Source organism: Durio zibethinus, chromosome 7 (assembly GCF_047325235.1).
Source record: "Durio zibethinus cultivar Kanyao isolate XHJ-2024 chromosome 7, ASM4732523v1, whole genome shotgun sequence".
Taxonomy (NCBI): Eukaryota; Viridiplantae; Streptophyta; class Magnoliopsida; order Malvales; family Malvaceae; genus Durio; species Durio zibethinus.
In genome coordinates, this window is record NC_143168.1 from 14,889,764 (window position 1) to 14,913,655 (window position 23,892).

Below are 23,892 nucleotides of genomic sequence, written 5' to 3' on the forward strand. Positions count from 1 at the left end.
TAAGCAATTAATTTATACCGAAGGCTTTGCCGCAACCCTAATTTGGGTTTCTCAAAATCCCGAGTTGGCCCATTGAAATACCTCATCTTTTAAGCTTTTATTCATCTAAGTCCTTTTATTCAATTAAGTCGGACTTAATGAAATTTCAATTTTAATCCAGTAATATGATATGAGCTATTAGGTTTTCAACTTATTGATAATAAATATAAATTATAATTCAAGTTTAATAAAGATTAATTAATTATATTCGTAGGCCAAAAACAATATTTAATAATATGTTATAATTATTTAAATATTAGAACTGAAAATAATTTAAACATAACTTTTTAATTATATGTGAATCACTATAATTCAATTTTTTCTTCATAGATTCTAGAAAGAATATGAATATAATGCAATGTGTACTTATGATATCTTTTCATATTAGTTGTTGCGTAGTTAACTATATAATTTAGAAAAACTATTTTTCTTAAATTCATTTTGTTTTTAGCCAAAATCTTTATATGTGATGAATCCTCTCTTCGTTACTCATTTACCTTTGCATGTTTTATGTCATTACCAAAAACACCCTTTTAAGCATCTTTTATTTGGCATTCGTAAAAATGAAATCACAACATATTCAGTTCAATTTGATTCAATTGTCGATTATTTCAATTAATGTATAATATTATAAATTTTAAAAAATCGGTCCAAATGCAAATTGAAATTCCTTTGAAACCAATTTGATTCAAATTAAATTTTATTGATTTGATTAGGTTCAATTCATCAAATTTTAATTTTTATATTATTTTAAATTAATTTTAATATATTTAAATAGATTTAGATATAAATTTATTAATTTTTTTTATCAAAATTTAAGAGATATAAAATTAATAAAAATATATAATTTGATTTGATATGAATATTTTTTATTTTTTTCACTGCTCAATTTAAAAACCAATTCAAACCTAATAGAAACATTTAATATCTGAATTTAAATCGAATTGAATAAAAAATATTACTCAAACCAAATCAGGATTTTTCTTAGTAATCAACAAGATTCTTCAGTTTATATACTATGTACACCTTCTGCCCTAAGATAACATTTACATTGTATCAGCCACCTAAATTCGCAAAAATGAACTACTTTGGCGCAAACAAATGTATTTCCTTTAATGTACAGAGGGAAGCATAAAACAGTACATGCTTGTGTCTATTGCTGCAGACCAATGTCCCTGATGCAATAATCATAACTTCTCCACAGTATATCTCTTTCAATAATTCTTGAGAACCCATGCAGAAAATGGCATGTCAATTGTCTAAAATACAGGATTAAGGCCCCCAATGCAGCAAAATGAATAGCAACAGCCAAAGTCACTTACGGCATGATGAAGAAGGTGTAGTGCATAACTTCATAACCAGCTCAGCTTGCATTTAATTCTAGCGTACGGCAAGAAAGGAAATCTGTTGCCACTCAAGACTTCTTTATAAATTTCTTAGCTTTCCTTGAGAAGTTTCTCACCATAATTCTGTCAGAGAATGTCAGCGGAAGTTCTTCATCAGTAGTCTCTCTTTGATCAGACCAGCCCTTTGAAACACTCTCATCCCTTGAGCTGCCTCCATTAGACTCCACAGGGGAGTTGGGATCTTCAGGTATGTCTCGATATAAATGTTTCAAAATGAACAGTGCAGTGTCATAATCTCTCCAATAGTTTCTGTTAAACCAAGGTTTACCAATAAAAATGAGAGTAAAATATTTATGTTTATTTTTGAAAACTGAGGCAACATCAAACACAAGGTTCAAGCTATTAGACCGTCACAAGTATTCTTGCTGCAAAACATTAGAACATGAGGATAATATGAAATTTTGCAAATTTGCTTTGGGGGCTTGTCTGGAGGTTGCAAGACCCTAAAATTTCATTCTTTTAGGCCATGTATCATATGCTAATTCTTTTTCCTTTTCATTTCTTATTAGAAAAAAACCAGTTTGATGTTAATGTCAATAACATGCATTTATGATCCCAAACTCAAAAATTAAGGTGCCAATAGATTACAACATAAAAACAAAACATAGATAGCCCATCCATCTGCATTGAAAACTAACAACTCCACTATTTAGGGGTCTCCTCTCACAATGGACAGACAATTTTCAAGTTCTTTGTGGCCTTATATTCAAGTATGACCTCTCTACCTATTGTTATATGGATTTAGATTTGGATACTTAACATGGTATCATAGTCTTAGATGCTACTAGACTCTACATGAATAATTGATCAAGCTTATATGCTGTTTGCTAGCCCTTATTTGTTTGTCCACATGACATGCTTTTTCATTTAGTTTTGAATGTTGGGACTACAAGCTAGGCAGAGTATCAAGTGGCGTCATCCCTCATTGGTTATGTTTAGACTTTTCCAGCCTATATTAAAGTTGGACCGCTCCAGTTATTTTGCCAGTTGCTTTTGGTTGGATGCTTACCATCAGCCAACAAAAAGTTCATTTGTTTCAGAATTTAATATATGTAGGACAAGCAAGGGGATTGGGTTTGTGGCGGTTTTGTAACTGAAATTCTTGAGAAAACACAGAAAAATTGAACAAAGAAAAGGGTAGAAAAAGAAGAGAAGATCCTATGCTTCACAGCTAGGTTCCTTAGGAGTCACGCCTAAGATTGATTGCATGGCAACCACAAAAGGGATAATTATGAAAATTCTAATATACATAGACTCCTAGAAACGCTATTAGAACTCCTATTCAAAGTAGGACTTTAAAAACACTAGGGACTCCATATAGAAAACTAACAAACTTCACTTAAAACCCAAACCAATACCCTAAACCCTAATATAAATGTAGGAATATCAAAAGTAGTCCTAAATACAACAAAGTAACAAAATAAAATCTTAAGTTATATCACTCAATTAGCTTATTGGCATTCTGCATCAGAACCATATGGATAAACTTAGGTGTATGTACACATTTGGTTGAAGGTAGCCACATACCATCCTAAGTAGCAACATATCTCCTTGTTTATATAGTTCAATAACATGCCGAGGGCAATTTTGGTTGACACAATACCAAAGAAAATATTCAGTAGTTTGGGATTTCTTATGATATGGCTGCAAAGGACAATTACTATACTTGTCATAGGCACACAATGTCCAGTACATACGACAATATGCCAAAGGAAATATATGGCATACGTACCAAAAGTTTGGTTATTTTAGTCAACCAAACATAATAATCCAAAAGAATACACACATACTTGCATACATTATATATATATATATATATATATAGACATAGATAGATATAATGATTCAAGAATCTTACGTATGTGATCCAATGGCTTGTAGATATGGATGTTCGAATGTTTTATCCTGTAGAGAAAACAAAAAGACTCGAGTTAGGCGAAATCAGCAGTATGACCTGGCAGTCATGATTAGAGCACAAACTAAACATCCTTAGGCTTCAATAAATTGGCATTACCCTATCCATTTTAGCATTTACTATAGAGGATTTCTCAAAAATGATATTTTTTTTACTTCCTCATCCAACTCAAATTACTAGTTTTCAACTTGTTTATTATTACTATTAGCAAGAGGCTGGGAGAGACCATGAGTTACAGCATCAAAGTGCCTCATTCTCAAAATGCATGGCATCAGATTTAGAGGTCTACACAGACTCTCATGATCAGTGTTAGATTAACTAGATCCCCATGGTACGAAGTACAAACTAGAAAAACACCTAAATATTACTGCAGTGACAACTGATAAAATAAAACTAAAGAATCAATTACACTAGCTGGAAAGTGTACCAAGAAAAGTTCATGTGCCATCTCATTTTCACATGCTAACAGGCACACACCAATGTAGGGTTATAAATGAACCGAACATGAACGAATGAACATACGTTCGTGTTCATTTATTTTTAAAGGTGTTCGTATTCAGTTTGTGTTCATTCATGTTCGTTTGTTTAAATAATAGGTTGTTCGTGTTCAGTTCGTGTTCGTTCAATTAAGTTAAATGAGCTTATTCGTGAACATTAAATGAATATGTTCACGAACATATATAAATGAACACGTTCATAAACAACAAACAAACCATAATTAAACAAATTTAAACAAACAAACCTTAAACGAACATAAACGAACCCGAACAAATATAAATGAACCTTAAAATAGGATTAGGATAAAGGATAAAAATGTAACTTCATTAGTATTATTATAAATGAACAGCAATCGAACAGTAAATGAACAATAAACGAACGAGTTTTAAATGAACTGTAAACGAGTTTGTTCGTGGACATAAATGAACGAACAGACAGCTGTTCGTGTTCGGTTCATTTAATAAACGAACGTACAAATGGTGTTCAAGATCATTTGTTAAGCTTAGTAAACGAACATAAACAAACAAAAACCAAACATGTTCATGAATGATTTGTTGAAAGCTCTGTTCGCTTACACCCCTACACTAATGCACACATGTGCACACAAACAGACAGAAAAAACCAAGAAAATGAAATCGAATAGCATCAGACTGTGTAATTACACACTTGAAGCATATGATCTATCCGCCCTTCTTCACTTCCAGTTAACCTCTTGATCATTAGAGAACCATATGACCTCTCTTCTTTTTCTTCCACATTCTCTGGCCCTATTGTGATAAAAATAAATAAATCAAGGTTTAAGAGTATAAGTAAAATATAGGGGTAATATCGATTAGGTCAAAATCAATTTTGTTGGAGGTACAAAGATAACATGCTCCCCATCTTTTCAGTGTTACTTTGTGCACATAAAGGCAATTAAAACAAAAAGTGAGTCAAAAAGCTGTAGAAAAACTCCCGATTACCTTCTAGGCCATCAGTGTTTCTTGATTGGCAAACTGTGAGCACTTTAGCCTGTTTAAAAAGTAGTCTAGAAGTTTATTAGACCAGAAACTAAAAAATATAAATTAGTAATGTAAACCCCAAACAATGATTCCATTGAGACTCAAGTTTGGCAGATACATTATAAATTGTACTATAAAAACTAATGACAAATTCAGCATTTTTATGTATTATAGAGTATTCAAGGCAACTTAGAACTCAAATGAAACCAATATGATCAACATGTATTTGCATACAGTTTGGAACTTCAATATTACCAGAAAACAAGCACCGAACGTGTAAATTAGACGTACAGGCTTTCAGGTTACTCAGATTGATGATTCATGTATTTCAAGATATTTAAATATATATACATAGTTATATGGATAAATAACTTGATACTTTTTTCAAGGTTCAAATGTTCATTAACTGTTGATGAAAAATTTAAATCAATTTCTACAACATAAGCAGCCAATGCTTTGGAGCTTGAACCAAACAGGAACAAAAAGCTTCACTATAACCTGGTTGGGTTCAGCATAAAACTGTCAACACATACATTTCCTATAGCTTAAAAACAAACAAACAAGCACACTATTCTTTAAGTAGAAATTAGGCCAAAACAAAGTTAAATTTCCAACTATTATATCTACACAAAAGCAATAAATGATAAGAGAATGATAATGACTTTAATGCTTAAACTTGCACTCAGAAGAAATAAAATGGACTTTGACCATTGCTACTATGCATAAATATATACGTGTAATTTACAAGAATAACCATGGCATTGGCACTCGGATGGAACCTGGAACTGGGAAACTTTTGAGAAGTCTGTTTTTCATGGTAGTCAGAGCAATGGAACCAAACAAAGCTTGTACATGTAACAAAGAATAAGCTATTAACTCTGGATGGAATAGAACCCACCCTTACAGAGCTCAGATGATCCATTACTGCCTGAGAACGAGCAGCTAAATCTTCTGTAAATTCCTAAGCATATCACAGAAGCATATAAAAAATTCAGAAGGGATTACAGCAAAAGAGGGGTAAGGTACACGATGAAAGAGAATAAAAGGTTGAAGAGACACCGAAGAGAGCGTGAATACAAGACAGTGGGAAAACGTTAACTTATATTATGCATATATCAAAGGCCTTACTTGAAATCCAATATGCAGCCTTCTTCCACCTTTGTGATAAGGGATAATAACAGGACGTTTTGTGATGTATTCTTTACAAACAAGTGGTTCTACTCTGCATAAAAATACAAAACAATCTGACAAAAAAGAAGAAAAATGGACCATCTCCTAAACGGAAGGGGAATGGCAAGGGGAAGGGACAAATTCCCCACCCCACCCACCCTCCTCTCCTAAAAATAAGTGGAAAGAAGATCATATACTTGTCTAAACCCAAGTATAGCTTCACAATTCTGCCAGTTTAGATGAGCTAATCAAAAAAGCTCATGCCAAATCCAGAATGAACCATTTCAGTTAGGACTTTGACATTCTCGGCTCCAATGAAGAATAAAAAATGCATAACAGGCTAACACCAACCTATATGCTACAGGATCAAATGGGTGGAAAATGTTGAACATTTGACGACAAGCAGGCATCTCTTCGTGAATGTTTTCCTCATCCCAATATTCTTGCCCTTTGCCTGCAATGCGAAGAAAAACAGTTAGCAGTTTAAGCATAGGATAAAGTACAAAAAAACAACTGCGAAGAGGGAAGAAAATCTGGAAAAATAAGGTGAGATACATAATGTTACAACTTGAAGATTTGACCTAAACAGAAGATATGAGGGAAGCATAAAAGAAAAAGTGAGAAATATACTAGCTATAGCATCTCTACTGAAGACAACTAAAATTGTGGCACACTAGGGGAACTGTGGTAATTTAATCATACGAATTAAAAAAAAATTGGGGCATAGTCATTAGAAGAATAAACATAAGCAACGATAAAATAAAGTGAGATCATTTTTTAAAAGAACCAGGCGTACCATAAAGTTAAATAGCAACAACCAAAATAAAGTTAAATCATTCATTACAATCATCATGAGTTTTTGTGACTCAATAACAAATGTGGGAATTATATCTTTCACCAGCCAAGGGCATCCATCCTTGATTAAAAAGTAAAAAAAATAAAAACACTAAAACCGTACAAAGTAGTAACAAAAATATTGGAGTATGCGTAAAGAATTTACAAGTGCCAATGTAAACCACATTAAAAACATCTAAGATTTGAGCATTACCAAGTCCAATACGGATATTACGAAGGGCAAGGAACACTCCCAGAGGTGATCCCACTGCAAAGAATGTGTCAACCTGATATCATAACAGTTGAACTGAATCAGTAACAGATTTCCTAAAATGTTAAATGTAGTTCATATAAGACTAATGTATCCACTTTTTCTTCTTCTAAGAAGGATTGCACGTGTTTGTGTGTTTGAGTGTGTCCTTAAATACTACTAAAATAACATAAGAAATGTAGTCTATCTTACAGAGAAGCTACTCTATCAAAACAAGACAAGAATACTTTTTAATGAAAGAAAAATAGTTACTATTCTTTTCATCATACCTTGAACTCAAGCTTTGTGTATCTGATATAAGGGGTATAGCTCTTTGGTGCATCATCTAGCTTCGATGGCAGCTTTTGATCAAACTTCTGCAATGTAGGAGGTTTTTGCATAAGCGTCTCCTTATCTTCTGTTATATAAGACAGCACTCACATAAGAATTTTTTCCATAAGAATGAACCAAATGATAATGTCAAGTATAGAAATTTCCTTCAACTTAAAAAAATCAGAACAGATATTTCCTTGAAGCAACATACCACTAGTTTCCTCACTGTTATGTGATTCCAGTTCTGCAATTTTTGCCTTTAGGGAATCAATCTGAAGCAGGGAAACCTTCATTTAACACATTGAAATCCAAGAAAGCCAGGGAAAAACATATATTGGTGGTAGCGTATGCATGTGTGTATACAGTATACACAGAAACAAAGACACCCTGCCTGTATGCATAAGTATGTGTATGTTTGTGCTTATACATGTATATTGAAATTCCCACCTCTTCCCTAAGCATTTTGATTGCTTTATCCTTATCTCTGGCTTCTTCACTCTCTTCCCCTGTCACTTTCTCCAAAAGACCAGCGATATCTGTAGCTTCACCAAATCCACCCTCCTTCAGCTGAGGGGTTTCACTAAAATCATTAAGTAAATCATGCACATCCTCCTTACAGCTTTTCTGCATAGAGTCCTCAGCAGCGACATTATTTTCATCTGACACTAAGGATCTATCTCCAACATGTACCTTTTCAATCACCAATGAAATTGGTCGTGAAACCATCATGTCTTCACCAATGCAATCTACTGTATTCTTCATCATTGTAGTGGAGTTCTTTTCCTCTAGATTAGCCAAAGAACAGCACTTAGGAGATTGGTTATTCATATTAGGGGAATATCCTACATTTTTGGAGTGTTTCTCATACACCCATTCCATTGGAAATGGGGAGGAGAGATTCTCTTGATGGCAGAGGATGTCATAGGAGACGACACTTCCCAAAGAATGTCCATAAATGGAAACCTAAACAGAAATGATGTCATAATTACGAAGCATTAAATGCATACAGGATCACAAAAATTACATAATGAAAGACAGACAATAAATACTCACTCAACCAGACGCATACCTTTCCATCATAACCAGGATTCCGTTTAAGAAACTTTAAATACAGCCTATTTAACTGGTTAGAAACCTGCAGGACAAGAATTACATATCAATTTGCTTTCAAAGTTAAAAATTTTCTCAGACTGTAATAACCCTCGGGACATATTTCTCAAACTTTACCACCAAATAATTTGAATAACATCTACGCTATACATATTGCAATGAGCATTATCATCTACATAATCACTAGAAGATGATTCATTCGAGATATATTGTTCCAGATATGGTAGAGAATTTTGCAGGAGAGACGAATTAGTGACCTAGAATAGAACTATACAGCCCAATCCCATGGTGGCTTGCATGACCGAACCACCTAACTACCATTTTTATTTCTTCTTTCTCCAGTACCCTTTATTGTAAACTTGCAAATGCAGCAGCTTATATTAGTCAATTGTGTTTTTAGCTCCCTCATGAAAACCATGCAAGTTCACATTACATCAAAACTGCCTCTGACATCAGACACCTCAATGGTGCCAGACATTCATGAACGACCAGTCTTACTGCAACAACTATAAATGGATCATTACCTTCATACCCATACCACTCACCACCACATATATTCATCTGATGCCAGTTTCTAAACCATCTTCAACAAAATGTGGCCTCCATTACTACCATGTCACTACTTGGCTCCAAATAAATGACTCACAACAACTACATCAAAACGCATATCACCACTATGTACATGCAGCTCATGACATTGAAAGAAAATTGTTTCTCCATTTCTCAGGAAACTTTTATTCACTTGGATAGTAAGGAACCTGATGTTTTTGTTCTTGCTTTTCATTTGGTGCAAATGGTTTTCTAACACAAAGGGTTTATGCAGTTGAACTGCATCACTTGGCATTATTTACAGATAAAAATCACTTATAATATAAAATCGAAATTCATATTAAATGCAAGATGTGATACTTTTTTCTTGACTAGAATTCCTGACACACACACTACATGAGTGAAAACAGGGAGGAAAAAAGAACAATAGGAAGGCAGTTTTTGTTTTCCAAAAGTAAATAGTTTTTTAAGGTATTTTTTCTTTTCGAAGGGAATTGGTAGTCTTTTGTTTTAGGTGAATGTAAGGTGTCCCCAATCGTAATACATAGGAAGGGAAATGATGGATATCACCTTATTTTTATATGTTATTTTACTCTTTTATTAAATTTTTATGTAATTTTGTCAACTTAATTCATATCACTTAACTTGTGACACCAAACTCAGTCACTCACATTATATATATTAGTATAGATACAGTACTTTCTACAACAAAAAAGAAAAAAAAAACAGATAACATTGTGCCATTGTTGAAACAAAATTACGAATTCATGATAGTATCCAAGATAATATTTAGTTCTTAACAAAATTAAACTCATCTCATTTGGATATTAAAATGTTAGAAATGTCAATAAAGTAACTGTTTTGGGTAAAAAAAAATTACACATTCATGTACTTGCTTTTCGAAAAAAATTCTACAACAGTAGCTCAAACTTTTTCCTATAATTATTTAGATCCAAGCGTATTCCCCATTTTCAATGACTATATTAATGGGAAATTGAAATTGAAATTCCTTCTTACCAGTTCCAGTGCAAGAAAATTAAACATGTAGTGTTACATATCTAAGAGGAAAGCCCATTCCCCTGTAAGACTCATCACTAATTATGGAAAGGTCTAAAACACTTCAGTTTATGACCTAAGCTCAAGTAATAATCAAGCAATGAGTTGAATCTTAAATTGCTGAAATTGTTTGATAAATTCTTTTGCAGTTCCTCCATTATTTAGAGCTATATATGTAATATTCTACGAACACAAACTAATAGAAGCATTTTCAAATAATCATGCAGACTGCAAATATTAAAAATGAAAGAAAGAATAAAATGCATAATAGTAAACACGGTACTGAGTCAATAATGCTCTGGCAGTATATGGGACTCATGTAGTAGAGCACATCATGAACAGTAGCACTCAGCATAACACGCAAACCCCGCACACCATCTAGTGTGATTTTCTCAACTGCAGCTTCACCACTGAGCTTCAAGCCTTTTCTCCACTGAAAACAAGTCAGGTCAGGTACCATGTAAAAGAGAACATCAAAAAATAGAAGAAAAAATGAAAATTGCATTAAAGTATAAAAGAGAAGAAAATGAGTAAGAAGTGAATAAAAACCAGAAAAATAAGCTCATAATAAATACCAGAAAAGATTTTACAATACATATGTATATCCATTCTTACAATTAACTATATCCAACGGAATCCCGCAATATTCCATACTTACAGCAGAAAATACCATCCCTACATGTCTAAAATATTATAATAACCAATTATACATAAATCTCATTACTTTTTCTAAGAAAACTAGCTTCCACATGACCTTTCCTAACATTCATTGCTTTGACCATACCTATCTTGAAATTTTCTGGCTCTCAATCCATTCCTACAGACAATCTGTGGGAAAACACTTATTTACAGCTGGTTGTAATCTTGTAATCTATATATTTATATTTGTATATCTAGAATTAAGTATTTGTATCCCTAAAATTAGGATAGACAATCCCTCAATTATAGGATTAGTTTTTTGGGAAGATTTAGTTTCCTAGTTTAACCCCTAGTTAGTTGTATATAAACCTAAGATTCTTGTATAATTCTCAATAAGCAGTTTTCCAACATACATTCAGTTTTCACACTGATTTATTTCTTAGTTTTTCCACATGGTATCAGAGCTTTAGGCTCTTCTTGGGAAGCAAAATTTTCAGCCTTCATTGCTGAAAATTTTAGGCCTTTATTGCCGAATCTTGTTTAGGCCTTCATTGCCGAACCCTTTCAAAGAAAGATATCACTACCACCCAAGTTGAGGAAATGTTAACTAGAAAAATCACTGGAGTACTACAGATGTCTCAGAAACAAGGAGAATTCGACAAGGAGAAGATTGAAAAGCTGAGAAACTTATTGAAAATCCTTGAAAAGCCTACTGTGGTATGTTCTTTAGGTAAGGTTTCTAGTTCAGGTAAAGCTTCCGGTTTTCATGGATTAAATGTCTCGGCTAGGCCTATTACGAGTTCTTAGGTCATTGACTCAGGAGCCACAGACCACATGACACATTCTTCACAAAAGTTTAGTACATATAACCTGTGTCCTAGTAATAAGAAAATTGTTGTTGCAAATGGTTTACTTACCACAGTGGCAGGATTAGGAGATGTTCAAGTTAATCCCTCGTTTGTTCTCAAAAATGTTCTTCATGTTCCTGGATTGTCTACTAATCTGATATCTATACAAAAACTTACCAGAGATATGAATTGCAAAGTAACTTTTTATCCCTCTTATTGTGAATTTCAAGACCAGAATTCGGGAAAGATGATTGGACTTGCTAAGGAGAAGGATGGACTATACTATCTTGAGACATCAAATAACACAAGTAGTATCAAGAATAGTTTACCTTTGTCATTTCTTTCTGAAAAATCTTCCAATAAAGACAAAATATGGCTTTAGCATTTTCGTCTTGGACATCCTTCTTTTGGAACCTTGAGAAACATGTTTCCTTCTTTGTTCAAAGAATTAAATGTCGAAGATTTTCATTGTGATGTTTGCGAACTTGCAAAGCATAGACGTGTGCCTTTTTCAATCAATAACAAAAGAAGTTCTACTCCCTTTTACTTGATTCATAGTGACATTTGGGGTCCTTCTACAATTCCTAATATTTCTGGTGCGAGATGGTTTGTTTCATTCATAGAGGATTATACCAGGGTCTCTTGGGTTTTTTTACTTAAATCTAAATCAGATGTGAATAGTGTGTTTTTAAGCTTCCAAAACATGATCCAAAATCAATTTGGAGTGAGAATCAAGAGATTTAGGTCTGATAATGCAAGAGACTACTTCAACCAGAGTCTATCTACCTATTTCCAAAAAGAGAGGATTATCCATGAGTCATCTTGTGTTAATACTCCACAGCAGAATGGAGTGACAGAGAGGAAAAACAGCCATTTACTAGCCACAACCCGAGCATTTCTTTTTCAAGCAAATGTACCTAAATTTTACTGGGGGAAGCTATTCTCACTGCCACACATATTATAAATAGGTTACCTTCAAGGGTTTTGGGATTTAAAACTCCTATGGAACTACTCTCACAATTTTATCCCAACCTCAATACCACAAACAATCTCACACCTAGGATATTTGGTTGTACATCATTTGTTCATGTTCACAGTCATAATAGGGGAAAATTGGATCCAAGAGCGATTAAGTGTATTTTTGTGGGGTATTCTTCGACTCAAAAAGGATATAAGTGCTATCATCCTCCTACCAAAAAATTCTATGTGTCTGCAGATGTCACTTTTGAAAATAAACCATTTTTTACTCAACCTTATCTTCAGAGGGAGACTTCATTCATGGAAGATAAGGATAAAAACTTCTTTTTGCTTGATTTGCCCCTTTTTTCAACATTTGTACCCATTAATTCTTTTGAGTCGAAACCTATTTCTGCTGAACCCAAGTCAAACACTGAATTTGAGTCTGAACCTATTCCAAATACAGAAGATGTGACAAAGGATAATATTGTTCTTGATTTTATGAAGGAATTACAGGTGTACTCAAGAAGGAAAGTTTCAGATCCTGAACCAGTGCCAGTCCAAAAACCTGATCCTAACTCTGGAAATGAGGTAACTACAGTTTTTAACTCTGTTTCTTAAAATGAGCATGAATCTCCTAAAACTATAACTAGTGATTATGATCTGCCTATTGCCATTAGGAAAGGAACCAGAGAATGTACCAAGCATCCACTATACCCAATCTCTAATTTTGTGTCATTTGAAAAATTCTCACCGTCCCACAAAAATTTTCTTGTGAGCCTAAACACTACTTTTGTTCCAACTACATTATCCGAGGCATTATCCAGTGAGAAATGGAGGCAAGCCATGAAAATAGAAATGGAGGCCTTAGAGAAAAATCAGACATGAGAACTGGTAGAGTTGCCTAAAGGAAAAAATCCAGTGGCGTGTAAATGGGTTTTCACTGTAAAATACAAGGCAGATGGTACAGTTGAAAGGTATAAAGCCAGGTTAGTGGCTAAGGGCTACACTCAAACCTATGGAGTGGATTACCAAGAAACCTTTGCTCCAGTTGCCAAGATGAATATAGTTAGGATTTTGTTATCATTGGCTGCAAATTACAATTAGCAGCTTCAACAATTTGATGTAAATAATGCTTTTCTACATGGTGATTTGGAAGAAGAAATATATATGAAGGTTCCACCGGGATTTGGAGGTCATCTAGAAGCAAACAAAGTATGCAGGCTGAAAAAAGCTTTATATGGCCTTAAACAGTCTCCTAGAGCTTGGTTCGGGAGATTTGCCAAAGTGATGCTAGCGATGGGATATAAACAGAGTCAAGAAGATCACACATTGTTTATCAAGCACTCTGATTCAGGGAGAGTCACAGTTCTATTAGTGTATGTTGATGATATAATTGTAACTGAAGATGATGAAAAAGAGAAAGAATCTCTAAAACAGTGTTTGGCTAGAGAATTTGAGATAAAAGAGCTAGGGAGATTGAAGTACTTCCTAGGAATTGAAGTAGCTCACTCACGGCATGGTATTTTCATCTCACAACAGAAATATGTGATGGATCTTCTGAAGGAAACTGGGAAGCTTGCATGTAAACCTACAAATACCCCTATAGATCCTAATCATAAAATTGGAGAAGCTAATGAAGATGCTGCTGTAAATAGAGAGATGTACCAAAGATTAGTTGGAAGACTCATTTATCTCTCACATACTAGACCTGATATAGCATATGCTGTGAGTGTGGTAAGTCAATTTATGCATAGTCCTAAAGAAGTGCACCTACAGGCTGTCTACCGTATATTGCACTATTTGAAGGCCAATCTTGGTAGAGGTATCTTATTCAAAAGAAATTCGGGGTTAGTTCTAGAAGCATATATAGATGCTGATTATGCAGGTTCAGTAACTGATAGAAGATCCACCTCAGGCTACTGCACTTTCTTAGGTGGTAATCTTGTGACTTGGAGGAGTAAAAAACAGAATGTGGTGGCAAGATCAAGTGCTAAAGCAGAGTTTAGAGCAATGGCTCAAGGAATTTGTGAACTACTATGGTTAAAGATTATCCTAGAAGACTTGAAGATCAAGTGGGATGGACCAATGAGACTCTACTGTGATAACAAGTCTGCAATAAGCATTGCACACAATCCTGTGCAACATGATAGAACAAAACACATTGAAGTAGACCGGCATTTCATAAAGGAGAAACTAGACAGTGGGTTGATTTGTACACCTTATGTATCAACCAAGGGTCAACTTGCAGATGTGTTGACTAAAGGTCTCAGTAGTGCAACATTTTAAGAAATTATTTCCAAGCTGGGAATGGAAAATACCTATTCACCAGCTTGAGGGGGAGTGTGGGAAAACACTTATTTACAGCTGGTTGTAATCTTGTAATCTGTATATTTATATTTGTATCTCTAGAATTAAGTATTTGTATCCCTAAAATTAGGATAGACAATCCCTCAATTATAGGATTAGTTTTTTAGGAAAATTTAGTTTCCTAGTTTAACCCCAAATTAGTTGTATATAAACCTAAGATTCTTGTATAATTCTCAATAAGCAGTTTTCCAACATACATTCAGTTTCCACACTGATATATATCTTAGTTTTTCCACACAATCATCTTATAGCAGAAAAAATAAATGAGTGAGCTCAAAAAGTAAGCATCAAGCAAGGGCTAAATAATAACAATAATAATAATAATAATAATAATAATAATAATAATAATAATGAACCGATAAAGTTGATGAATAAGCAACTTTCAGGCTTTAATATTGTTAAGAATATTCAAGCTATGCATCCTTCACTAAAAAATAATGCTACTTCACAATGTTCATTAGAAAGTGGTGCAGTTCGGCACACTCCAAGGGAGGGTAATGCTTGTACAGAATACATAGCCAATGTGGCCCAGGATGTGGAATGAGGTATTTTTGTCTTAAATCATTCACCTCCATGGCTGCCGCATTTGATTGAAGACAATAAAAGTGGTGTGGTGAATGTGCCCTTTGCAGATTGGCGTTTGTGACCTCTTTTGTACCAACAAAACATTTAACTAGTCAACTCTTTTACCTTCATTGATCATTAAGGATGAAGCCTTGGATCAAGATAAACAAAAGAAGACAACTACAATTCAATGAAGGCAAATTAAAAAAGTCAAAATCAATAGAATATACATCCCAACTGAATTACTGTAATGGAAAGGTCCCTCATCTTCAGATTTCATTATTACTTCTCCAGACCCATCATGCAAATAAAATAAATTATTTCTTTAAAATTTCAAAGAATGAAAAACTCAAACCATTATGCCTATATACTATTTTGATACTACTTTTGTTAATGTCCTTACACTCAACCAAGCAAAGGTTAAATTCCAAACTGGAGAGGTTTTTCATAATTGTAATAAAACTATGAACTAGAATAACAGTTCGGTTAAAAGCTATACAAGGGCCTATAAATGTATACATCCTAAAATAGCATAGTCTATCATGAATTCATTTTCAGACATCTTTTAATATTTCTTTATTTTGGCTTCATTGATCTTCTCATTTATGCCACTTGACGTCGTTTAACACTGGCTTAATTTATATGTGATAAAACAGATTTTTAAGCGGTAAGTTTCCCAAGAAACATGGATTTACCTAAAACCATTTTAACATTCCAGTGGCAACTTTAGCTACAGCTTCCATGTAATAAGAAAGTTAAAATATATAACTCATAAATAAACAATTACTGAAGAAAAGCAGGCAGCTTCTTAGAAATAACCCAATACCTAATACCTTTAAAAGCATTAATATTGAGCAACAATATTGTGGTAACTCTTAAATATGAACCCAGAAGATGCCAATATAGGACTTTCATTCAAGGGCCTTAATTATTTGCATAAAAGAAACACTATAATGTCTAAACTGCAGGGCAGTGGCCTGTCACATTGTAACAGAAAGTCAACTAATTCAGATAAAGCAATCCTATCCATTTCAAAATACATAAATTATTCAATAACACAGCCAGCAAACGTTATCATTGAAATTATAAATGACAGAGAGAATGATGATAATGAAAATCACAATAACAATGATATACAGCCTCATTCACGTACAGAACATTTTTTGTACTGCATATGCTACAAAGATTTTCTTCTTAATAAAGAGAAACAACCAAACAAGGAAAGGAAGTATAAGATCATCACAGAGGAACAATTTATTACCTGACAGGGGATAAAAAGGACTCTTTGTGCACCGCGTTGATGTGAAGTCAGGTGCAGCTCCGCAAGGCTTGATGTGATATGGCGAAAGTTGCCAACGTCATCAACCAAATTAGATTTCTCCAACCTTTGACCAATACCATGGACCATAAAGACTAAGTGTCGAACAGGAACCTAGATTGAATACAAACAGTCTTATTGTAAACATCATTAACCAGACAGATATGCTCTGATATGTGCACACACGCTCACTAATTGTACAAAAAGAAGATTGCAGGAAGGAAAAAGGAATAAGGTTATGCATGGTTACAAGTTTAGTATTCAATTAAAAACAATTTTGAAATTGCACTCATACAACAAGTCTACAATATATTTTCCATGTAAAATATCCATCACATGAAAGGTTTGCCAGCCCAAAATTAAGCAAATACTGAAAAAGAAAATATTCCTTTATCTTCCAGTAATATCAAGCCACCCTAGCCCATCATCATATTAAAAAGTGTGCATTGTATTAACAACTGGAAAAGTTCATGTAGCTGGATCATACACACATAACCTAAACTTTATGATGTAAATAAAAAAATTTGCTGCATGACAGAACAAGTTTGTCCATGGTAGTTTTTAGCCCAAGTAAATCCTTAAACAACGCATACATTCAGCAATAAATCTCTCTGATCAAAAGTAAGAAAGGCATAAGATTTTGCAACAGGCAATATTTTATTTTAGTGAAGCCTCATAGTTTCCCTGTTCATTACCAGTATAATAGTTATAGCCAAAGTTGTAGTTTCTGAGAAATATTACTAAATTTTTTTATTTATAATGTTTTGTACCGGAAAGCATTAAGAAAAACCTAAAATACATCTTCTAGAATCATGTAAATAAAACACATGAACATATGCAACAAACAAAATGCTCTAAAGCATACCTGAGAACAATAATCGTCCATCTCTTCCTCTTTTCTTTGACGTAATTCATCCTAAGTCAATCATATGTGTAAAATATCAATTCTATGACAGATCAACCAACAAAGATCCAATTTCAGGCTCCCACACACAAGTAATTTGCATATTGGCATTTCTATCATTAAAGCATAGATTGTTTCGAGCTGTTGATGCATAAGAGAGGGGAAAGGACAGAAACCTGGGTTGGTTTGGGGGAGTGAGATGCAGAGTAACCACGTCTTAACTTGATTCCATTTCCCGTGAAATTAAAAACACTGGAAAAACCAGAAGCATCAACATTGAGCCAAGCCTCCCAGGTATCGTCTTCTCCAGTAAAAAGTGCATGAAGTCCCTGCATTCAGTGTTGCAACCTCATGTCTTAGGCACTACATATTATGATTTTAGTGAATAGATTGTCCCTCCAGAATATTATAAACATACTGGGTTAGAGCCTTGCAGATCAACTCTAGCTGCAAAAAGTCCTGATGGTTGAAATGTTCTCCTGTGCCAAACCTGTTAATAAGTCCAACTTCATCAGCAGTTACAATTATATTAAAAAAACAACTAAAAACAAAAAAGATACATTCTTATGCCTAAGTTCAATTAGAAGGAAAGAATGAACAAGTTAAAACAAGCACAAAATAAGAAAATGAAGATGGAAATAATTGGAAAGCCATCACATGGCCCTCAAATTCTAAGGGTTTAACAGGCAACAAGGTCTCCAGCAGTCTTGTAAAAATTTTAGGAGCTACATTGGGATAGACAATGCAAACATGGTAAATCAAATTTTATTGGGAGAAAATAGGATCTTATAACATCAAAAATTGTGGCAAACCTGGCTACAATATGCAATCTCTAATTGTTCAGCTACATCTTCACGAAGTGGAAGCCAATCCAGGCCCCCTTTACGAGCAAACCAGTGACCTCTCAGAACACGTCGATTTTCTCCATTCCAGTATACAGGGAAACAGTGTCTCTTAACTAAATCTACCTGCATTATTTAAATCATCTCAGATATAAAAAGCTATACCTGATTAGAGCAAATAAAGCTTAGTGCTTGATAGTGAGCAAAAAATTATTTTTAAAATTTTCAGCTATAGAAGTATGTTATTTTAGCACATGATCAAAAGAATTAATGTGACAACATGGAACTGAGGATGAGGCAAGTCCTCATCACAATGCAAAAGAAAGTAAAAGCTTATGACATGGTAGCTTCAAAAGCATACCATACAGATTCAAACAACATTCCTAGCCTCCAAAAAATGGTGCAACATTCATGTGAAAACATATAGAAACAAATGCAATCTACTAAGATAGATCCTTTGCACAAGGCAATAAAATGGCTTAAAGATTAACACTACCCCTAATTCAAGAATTTTCGATACTGCCCAACGTATATCCAGTCATGTAAGTTCAAACACAGTCAAATATAAATGGACACAATCATTGATAATTGTACTCATTCAACAACACACATGCACACACACAACGAGCAAACATGCCCACACCTTGATAAATACCAAAAAAAATGGAAAAGTCATACAAGCAAAGGAAAATAAGAAGGTTCATCATCCACATTGCTATTATTACCAAAACTAGGGTTAAAACCAGAGAAGAGAGGAAAAAAAAAAAAGGAGAAAGATGTTATAAATGCAAATAACAACATATTTACATAGGAAAAGTAGTTGGAAGGGCAAAATTCAATTTTCCATAATTGAGTTCAGTACTAAGCATGGGGCCAAACTTGATTACAACCAGCCAATAAACAAGAAATAAAGCTTTCAAAGAATGAATGAAGCCCAGTTTCGCAACAAATCATTTAAAATTCTAGCATAAAAATATTACTTGATTATTTTAAGAAATACTGATGGCTATGGCAAAAGATCCTCCATCTTGCTAGATAAAAGATTTGCACTAAAGGATAAAACATCTTTTGCTCCAAAGGATCACATAAAAAGATCTGAATAGTTGGGAACTGCAGAAACTTGAAGAAGAACGAGATACCTCATAAAGCCCTCCCTTTACAGGGACACCAACCCTCTCTTCTTCAAATGCATATAGTTGGGCTGATTGAAAACCCTTGGAAGAAGATGAATCCTCTCCCATGTCCAACATCTTGCCGGAACTACTTCGTCCTCTTGGACCTTCACAGCATTCAGCATATTCTTTCCACCAACCAGATAGTAGCTCTTCTTCTCTCTGTAAATGCATATTAAACCAAACTACTAGATGAACCAAAAAAAATTACCACCTAATAACTTGAATATAAAAGGTCCCTTTCACAGAAAATATGATAAGAAGTAAATGCAAAGACACCAATAATTTTTCAGGGTAAAAAAGGGAGGCTATGATAGGACAAAGAGTACTTTTGTCTTCTGCTTGGAATAAGATCAAAGGCAGGATTGGACACAATCATGCTATCTTTATTATACATTTGGTACCAGTTGTTGAACAAGAAGATTGGAGAAAAGAAAAGAGAAGATAGTGGCTTTTTCTATTTTGAGGGTTGCCACTCCAATTCTTCACCATACCAGATTATATTAATCCGATCCCCCCTGTAGATTGCCTAAGCCAGTTGATGGACAATTACTTCTAGCATAGGAAGAATGATTCAATCCTCTTCTTAAATAGTGCCACTGTCAGACACAATAAGAAAGTATTATTTGATTCCTTATTCAACCTAATTAACCCACTCTAGTACTTAAATAGATACTTGCAGTGGTATAAATCATGAATAAGAAGATAGGTCCCTATTAAATTCCAAAAACGATTGAAGGGTCAGAAGGAGGTCTAGCTACCAAGATTAATATGGAATAGCAGCTTAATCATGCAACATAAATATAAGTTTTAAAAGAGGACCTGCAAGAAAGATGCCTCTATTGCAAGAGAATCCCTCATCCCAAAACGAAAATAGTCACTCTTCCCAACAATCTCAGTTCGAGGAATTGAGGCAGCTAGATCTGTAGAAAACAAAAGAAAAAGTCATCAAAATTTAAATTGAACTCCTCATTCCCCAGAAAAAAGGGGATATCCAGCCAACTGGTTGGAGGGGGGGGAGGGGGCCGCAGGAGGAGATGGTGCTATGTCTACTTCCCTAAGTTCAAGAGACAAGGATCCAATTTAAAAGAACCGAAAAAGTTGATACTGGTGAAAGACTAGTTGTAAGTGAAAATAATTAATGAGACTAGGTGTTCTAAATAAATGATGTAAATGTATAACATCAATTCCAGAAAATGAATCTCCTCCTTATTAAATTTTTGCAAATATTACCAAGCATGGCAGTTGAAGCCCAGAAAAAAAGTATCTATAAACCAAAAAAGGAATCCCTATTTCAGAGGGAAATCAAGAGCATGGAAGAGCCAGACAACAACATTGAACCTGGAACTGTGACACCCAATGGCCAGCAGCCTACCATAACCTCTTCTCTCCTCTTTCCTGTGCCCATATTAGACATAGACCTATTACATCTGTTCCACCTAATGTGTTTTCTTGTCTAGTACTGACTTCAAAAAATTGTAAAGCAATTGCTGATTCTTTGCCTTCTGGTGGCTAGAGGCAAACAGATATCTTTATCTTGACAACTTCTGTATTTCACAGGCATCCTTTGGCCCATGCGAATCCTCAGCATTATTTACCCCAACTCAACTATGATTAAAAACAGCTTTAACATTCACTTCAAGGAGTTATTGCATCATAAACAGAAGCCTGAAACACTCCTCCATCTAACCATGACCTTAATGTATCCATGACAGAACCAGACAACTCTTTATCCCTCCAGAAATTATACGGAAAAATTCAATTGTTTTCCATAAGAAATTAAACTATATTAAGAAAAGTTAGACTTAATATTATATTTTGTCCAACACTATTCAGAAGCGTTGCATTGCAACAGACTTCCCAACACCTTTCCCCAGTTCCCTCCAGTTTATAAGCTTGATTCTTACTTGGAAATATCATGTTTTTATTATTAAAAAAAAAAAGTAGAGATGGATAAGAAATTAAATTTCAATTCCTGAACGAACTATTCCTTCCTTGATAACTAAGTCCATGGATCATCCTTGTCAAGAAGTTGATTAATCTAAACAGTCCACAAAGAAAAAGTAAAGACAATAAGACCGACAGAATGCATATTCATTGCCCTTCAAATTGTGCAAAAAGTTAACACATAAAGCAATCATTCCAGTCTTTCAGCCCGCCTAACTTGCATAGCAAAAACAGTTCAAAACCTGGGCGCACAACTTGTGGCTCTCCACTATCTCAAGTCTCAACTTCTAACTTGGTACTCTGTGGATTCCCACAGTAAACCACAATGCCTTAAATGCACACACATTTACAAGACAGTTATAACACCTATGACAACGAACAAAAATTCTCTTAAAATGTTTCCAATGCATCAGAATATGTAGATAACAAACCTCTCTATCTGATAATACAACCAAAAGAGAATGGAAACTAAGAATTGCAAACTAAAACTAGACTTTGAATTTCAGCCGAAACTAACCATTTTCAGCCAAAGGAACCTTGCAAAAGTACCAGCGGACATCACCCCCATCAGAAGGACTCCTCGTATGAGCAAGATACTTCTGACGACCCTTACAATGCTCTATCACATCCTCCAATCTTGCAATGTTATATGGCGTGTTCTTCAATGAATCGGGTGATGTTTCCTCCACCCCACTTGTTCCTTCAACTGTGGTGTTTTCTACTGAATCCGCCATCTAAATCAAATCTTCAAATAGAATACCTGCACTGTATCAAGTCAAGTACAGGTTTTCTTTAATTCTTTCTTTCCCTGATACCAAACAGAGGCAAATGGAAATAGAATTTAGCTTTTAAACCTTTTAACCAGTTTTTAAGAAATAAAAAGAAAATAGGCATTCTTCAAATTGAAGAAACATGAAAAGAAACGAAAACCCATGAAAAAAACCGTCAATTTTGACAAAAAAGAAAAACCCATCATTTGAGTTTCAAGAATTAAAAAGCATGGTTTTCTCTTATTCTTAAAACCCAAATCTAAGGATGCATCATAAGATTGACATTCTTATATTCAAAATCAAGCCCAAATCAAAGTTGCACAAATAAAAATAAGACAGTACCTTTTCAAAATTGATACCGTCTTTGTCAATATTCTGCTTACATCAGACCATCCATCTTTCATGCAGGAGAACATTGGGGGCTTTATCAGGGTTTTGCCAATGGCGTTTAATTTGAATTTTTTTTCTTTTTTTAATTTTCGCGGCGGTATAAGTTTTCAGAGCCTCTATTTCTTTCGGTTAGTCGATGAAAAATTTTCTATTGAAAATAGCAAAAGAAAAGAATAACAAAGAAAAGAACAAAACTAACCGACTTCTTTTCCAGTAACTTTTTGTTGATAAAGTATATTCTGAAATAGTCAGTTGAAGGATTGAATGGCGGTTGGGTTAATTGAATGTCCGGTAGAAGAAGAACAACAACATGAAACTTTGACCATAAGAGAATAAAAAAAAAAAAAAAGCCTTTGCATTCTCTTTTTAGTTCGACATCTTTCTCTTTTCTTTCTTTTTATTTTTTTTTTCTTTCTTTTGAGAGGATTTTAAATTTTGTTCTAGACTTAAGAAAATAATACGGAAAAAGGCGAATTACAATGAAAATTGCAGCCGGTAATTGTGTTTGTTGTACTATTTATAGTAATTCATGTATTTATGTTATATAAAATATTAAAATTTATGTATTTATATTATATTTTATATAAAAATTATATGTCATAATATATATCGATATAAAATATAAATATAATTTTTTTATTTTATTAAATTATATTAATTATTGTTAAAATTTTAAGTTATATCATTTTTATATTTTTTTTCATATGATGTTTGTCTTGTATCCTCATATCATATTTAAAATTATTAAATTTAATTGTATTATATTAGATAAGTTAATTTTTATTATGATAAAGATAAATAAGTTTATATTCAAATTATTTTAAATTTTAATCAATTGCGTTTTATGTGGTATGGAATGCTCACTTTAGAATTCAAGATGATTTATGGTAATTGTATCATCATGTTGGCTAAGCATTTAATGATTTTATATAACGATGATTTTTTATGACAAAAAATAATCATATTGCTATCTTGGAGAGCAATTTAATTCTCATATAAAAAGATAAAAA

General features: G+C 33.8%; 1 protein-coding gene across 18 annotated transcripts; it reads right to left on the reverse strand.

The window, feature by feature from the left end:
• Positions 1-953: 953 nt before the first annotated feature.
• SGR2 (shoot gravitropism 2 (SGR2)) lies at positions 954-23,035 on the reverse strand. 18 transcript variants are annotated; one of them, XR_002688571.2, is made up of 22 exons: positions 22,835-23,035; positions 22,240-22,487; positions 20,598-20,698; positions 19,743-19,937; positions 18,574-18,729; positions 18,180-18,251; positions 17,938-18,090; positions 17,723-17,773; positions 16,801-16,971; positions 10,445-10,594; positions 8,516-8,581; positions 7,894-8,409; positions 7,658-7,718; positions 7,404-7,531; positions 7,078-7,150; positions 6,381-6,483; positions 5,988-6,081; positions 5,639-5,820; positions 4,821-4,869; positions 4,525-4,625; positions 3,304-3,350; positions 954-1,694 (listed from the first exon to the last, which is right to left on the reverse strand). XR_002688571.2 is itself a non-coding variant. In XM_089763602.1 (22 exons), exons 2-22 carry the CDS (start codon positions 22,454-22,456, stop codon positions 1,454-1,456), a joined length of 2,808 nt encoding a protein of 935 aa, XP_089619728.1. In that variant the 5' UTR covers positions 22,457-22,482; positions 22,835-23,035; the 3' UTR covers positions 954-1,453. The 18 variants fall into 18 exon arrangements, 16 of the variants coding, with proteins under 16 accessions (XP_089619728.1, XP_089619725.1, XP_089619729.1 ...); XM_089763602.1 differs by having other exon boundaries at positions 5,758-5,820; positions 22,240-22,482; XM_089763599.1 differs by having other exon boundaries at positions 4,821-4,885; positions 22,240-22,482.
• Between the last annotated feature and the right edge of the window lie 857 nt (positions 23,036-23,892).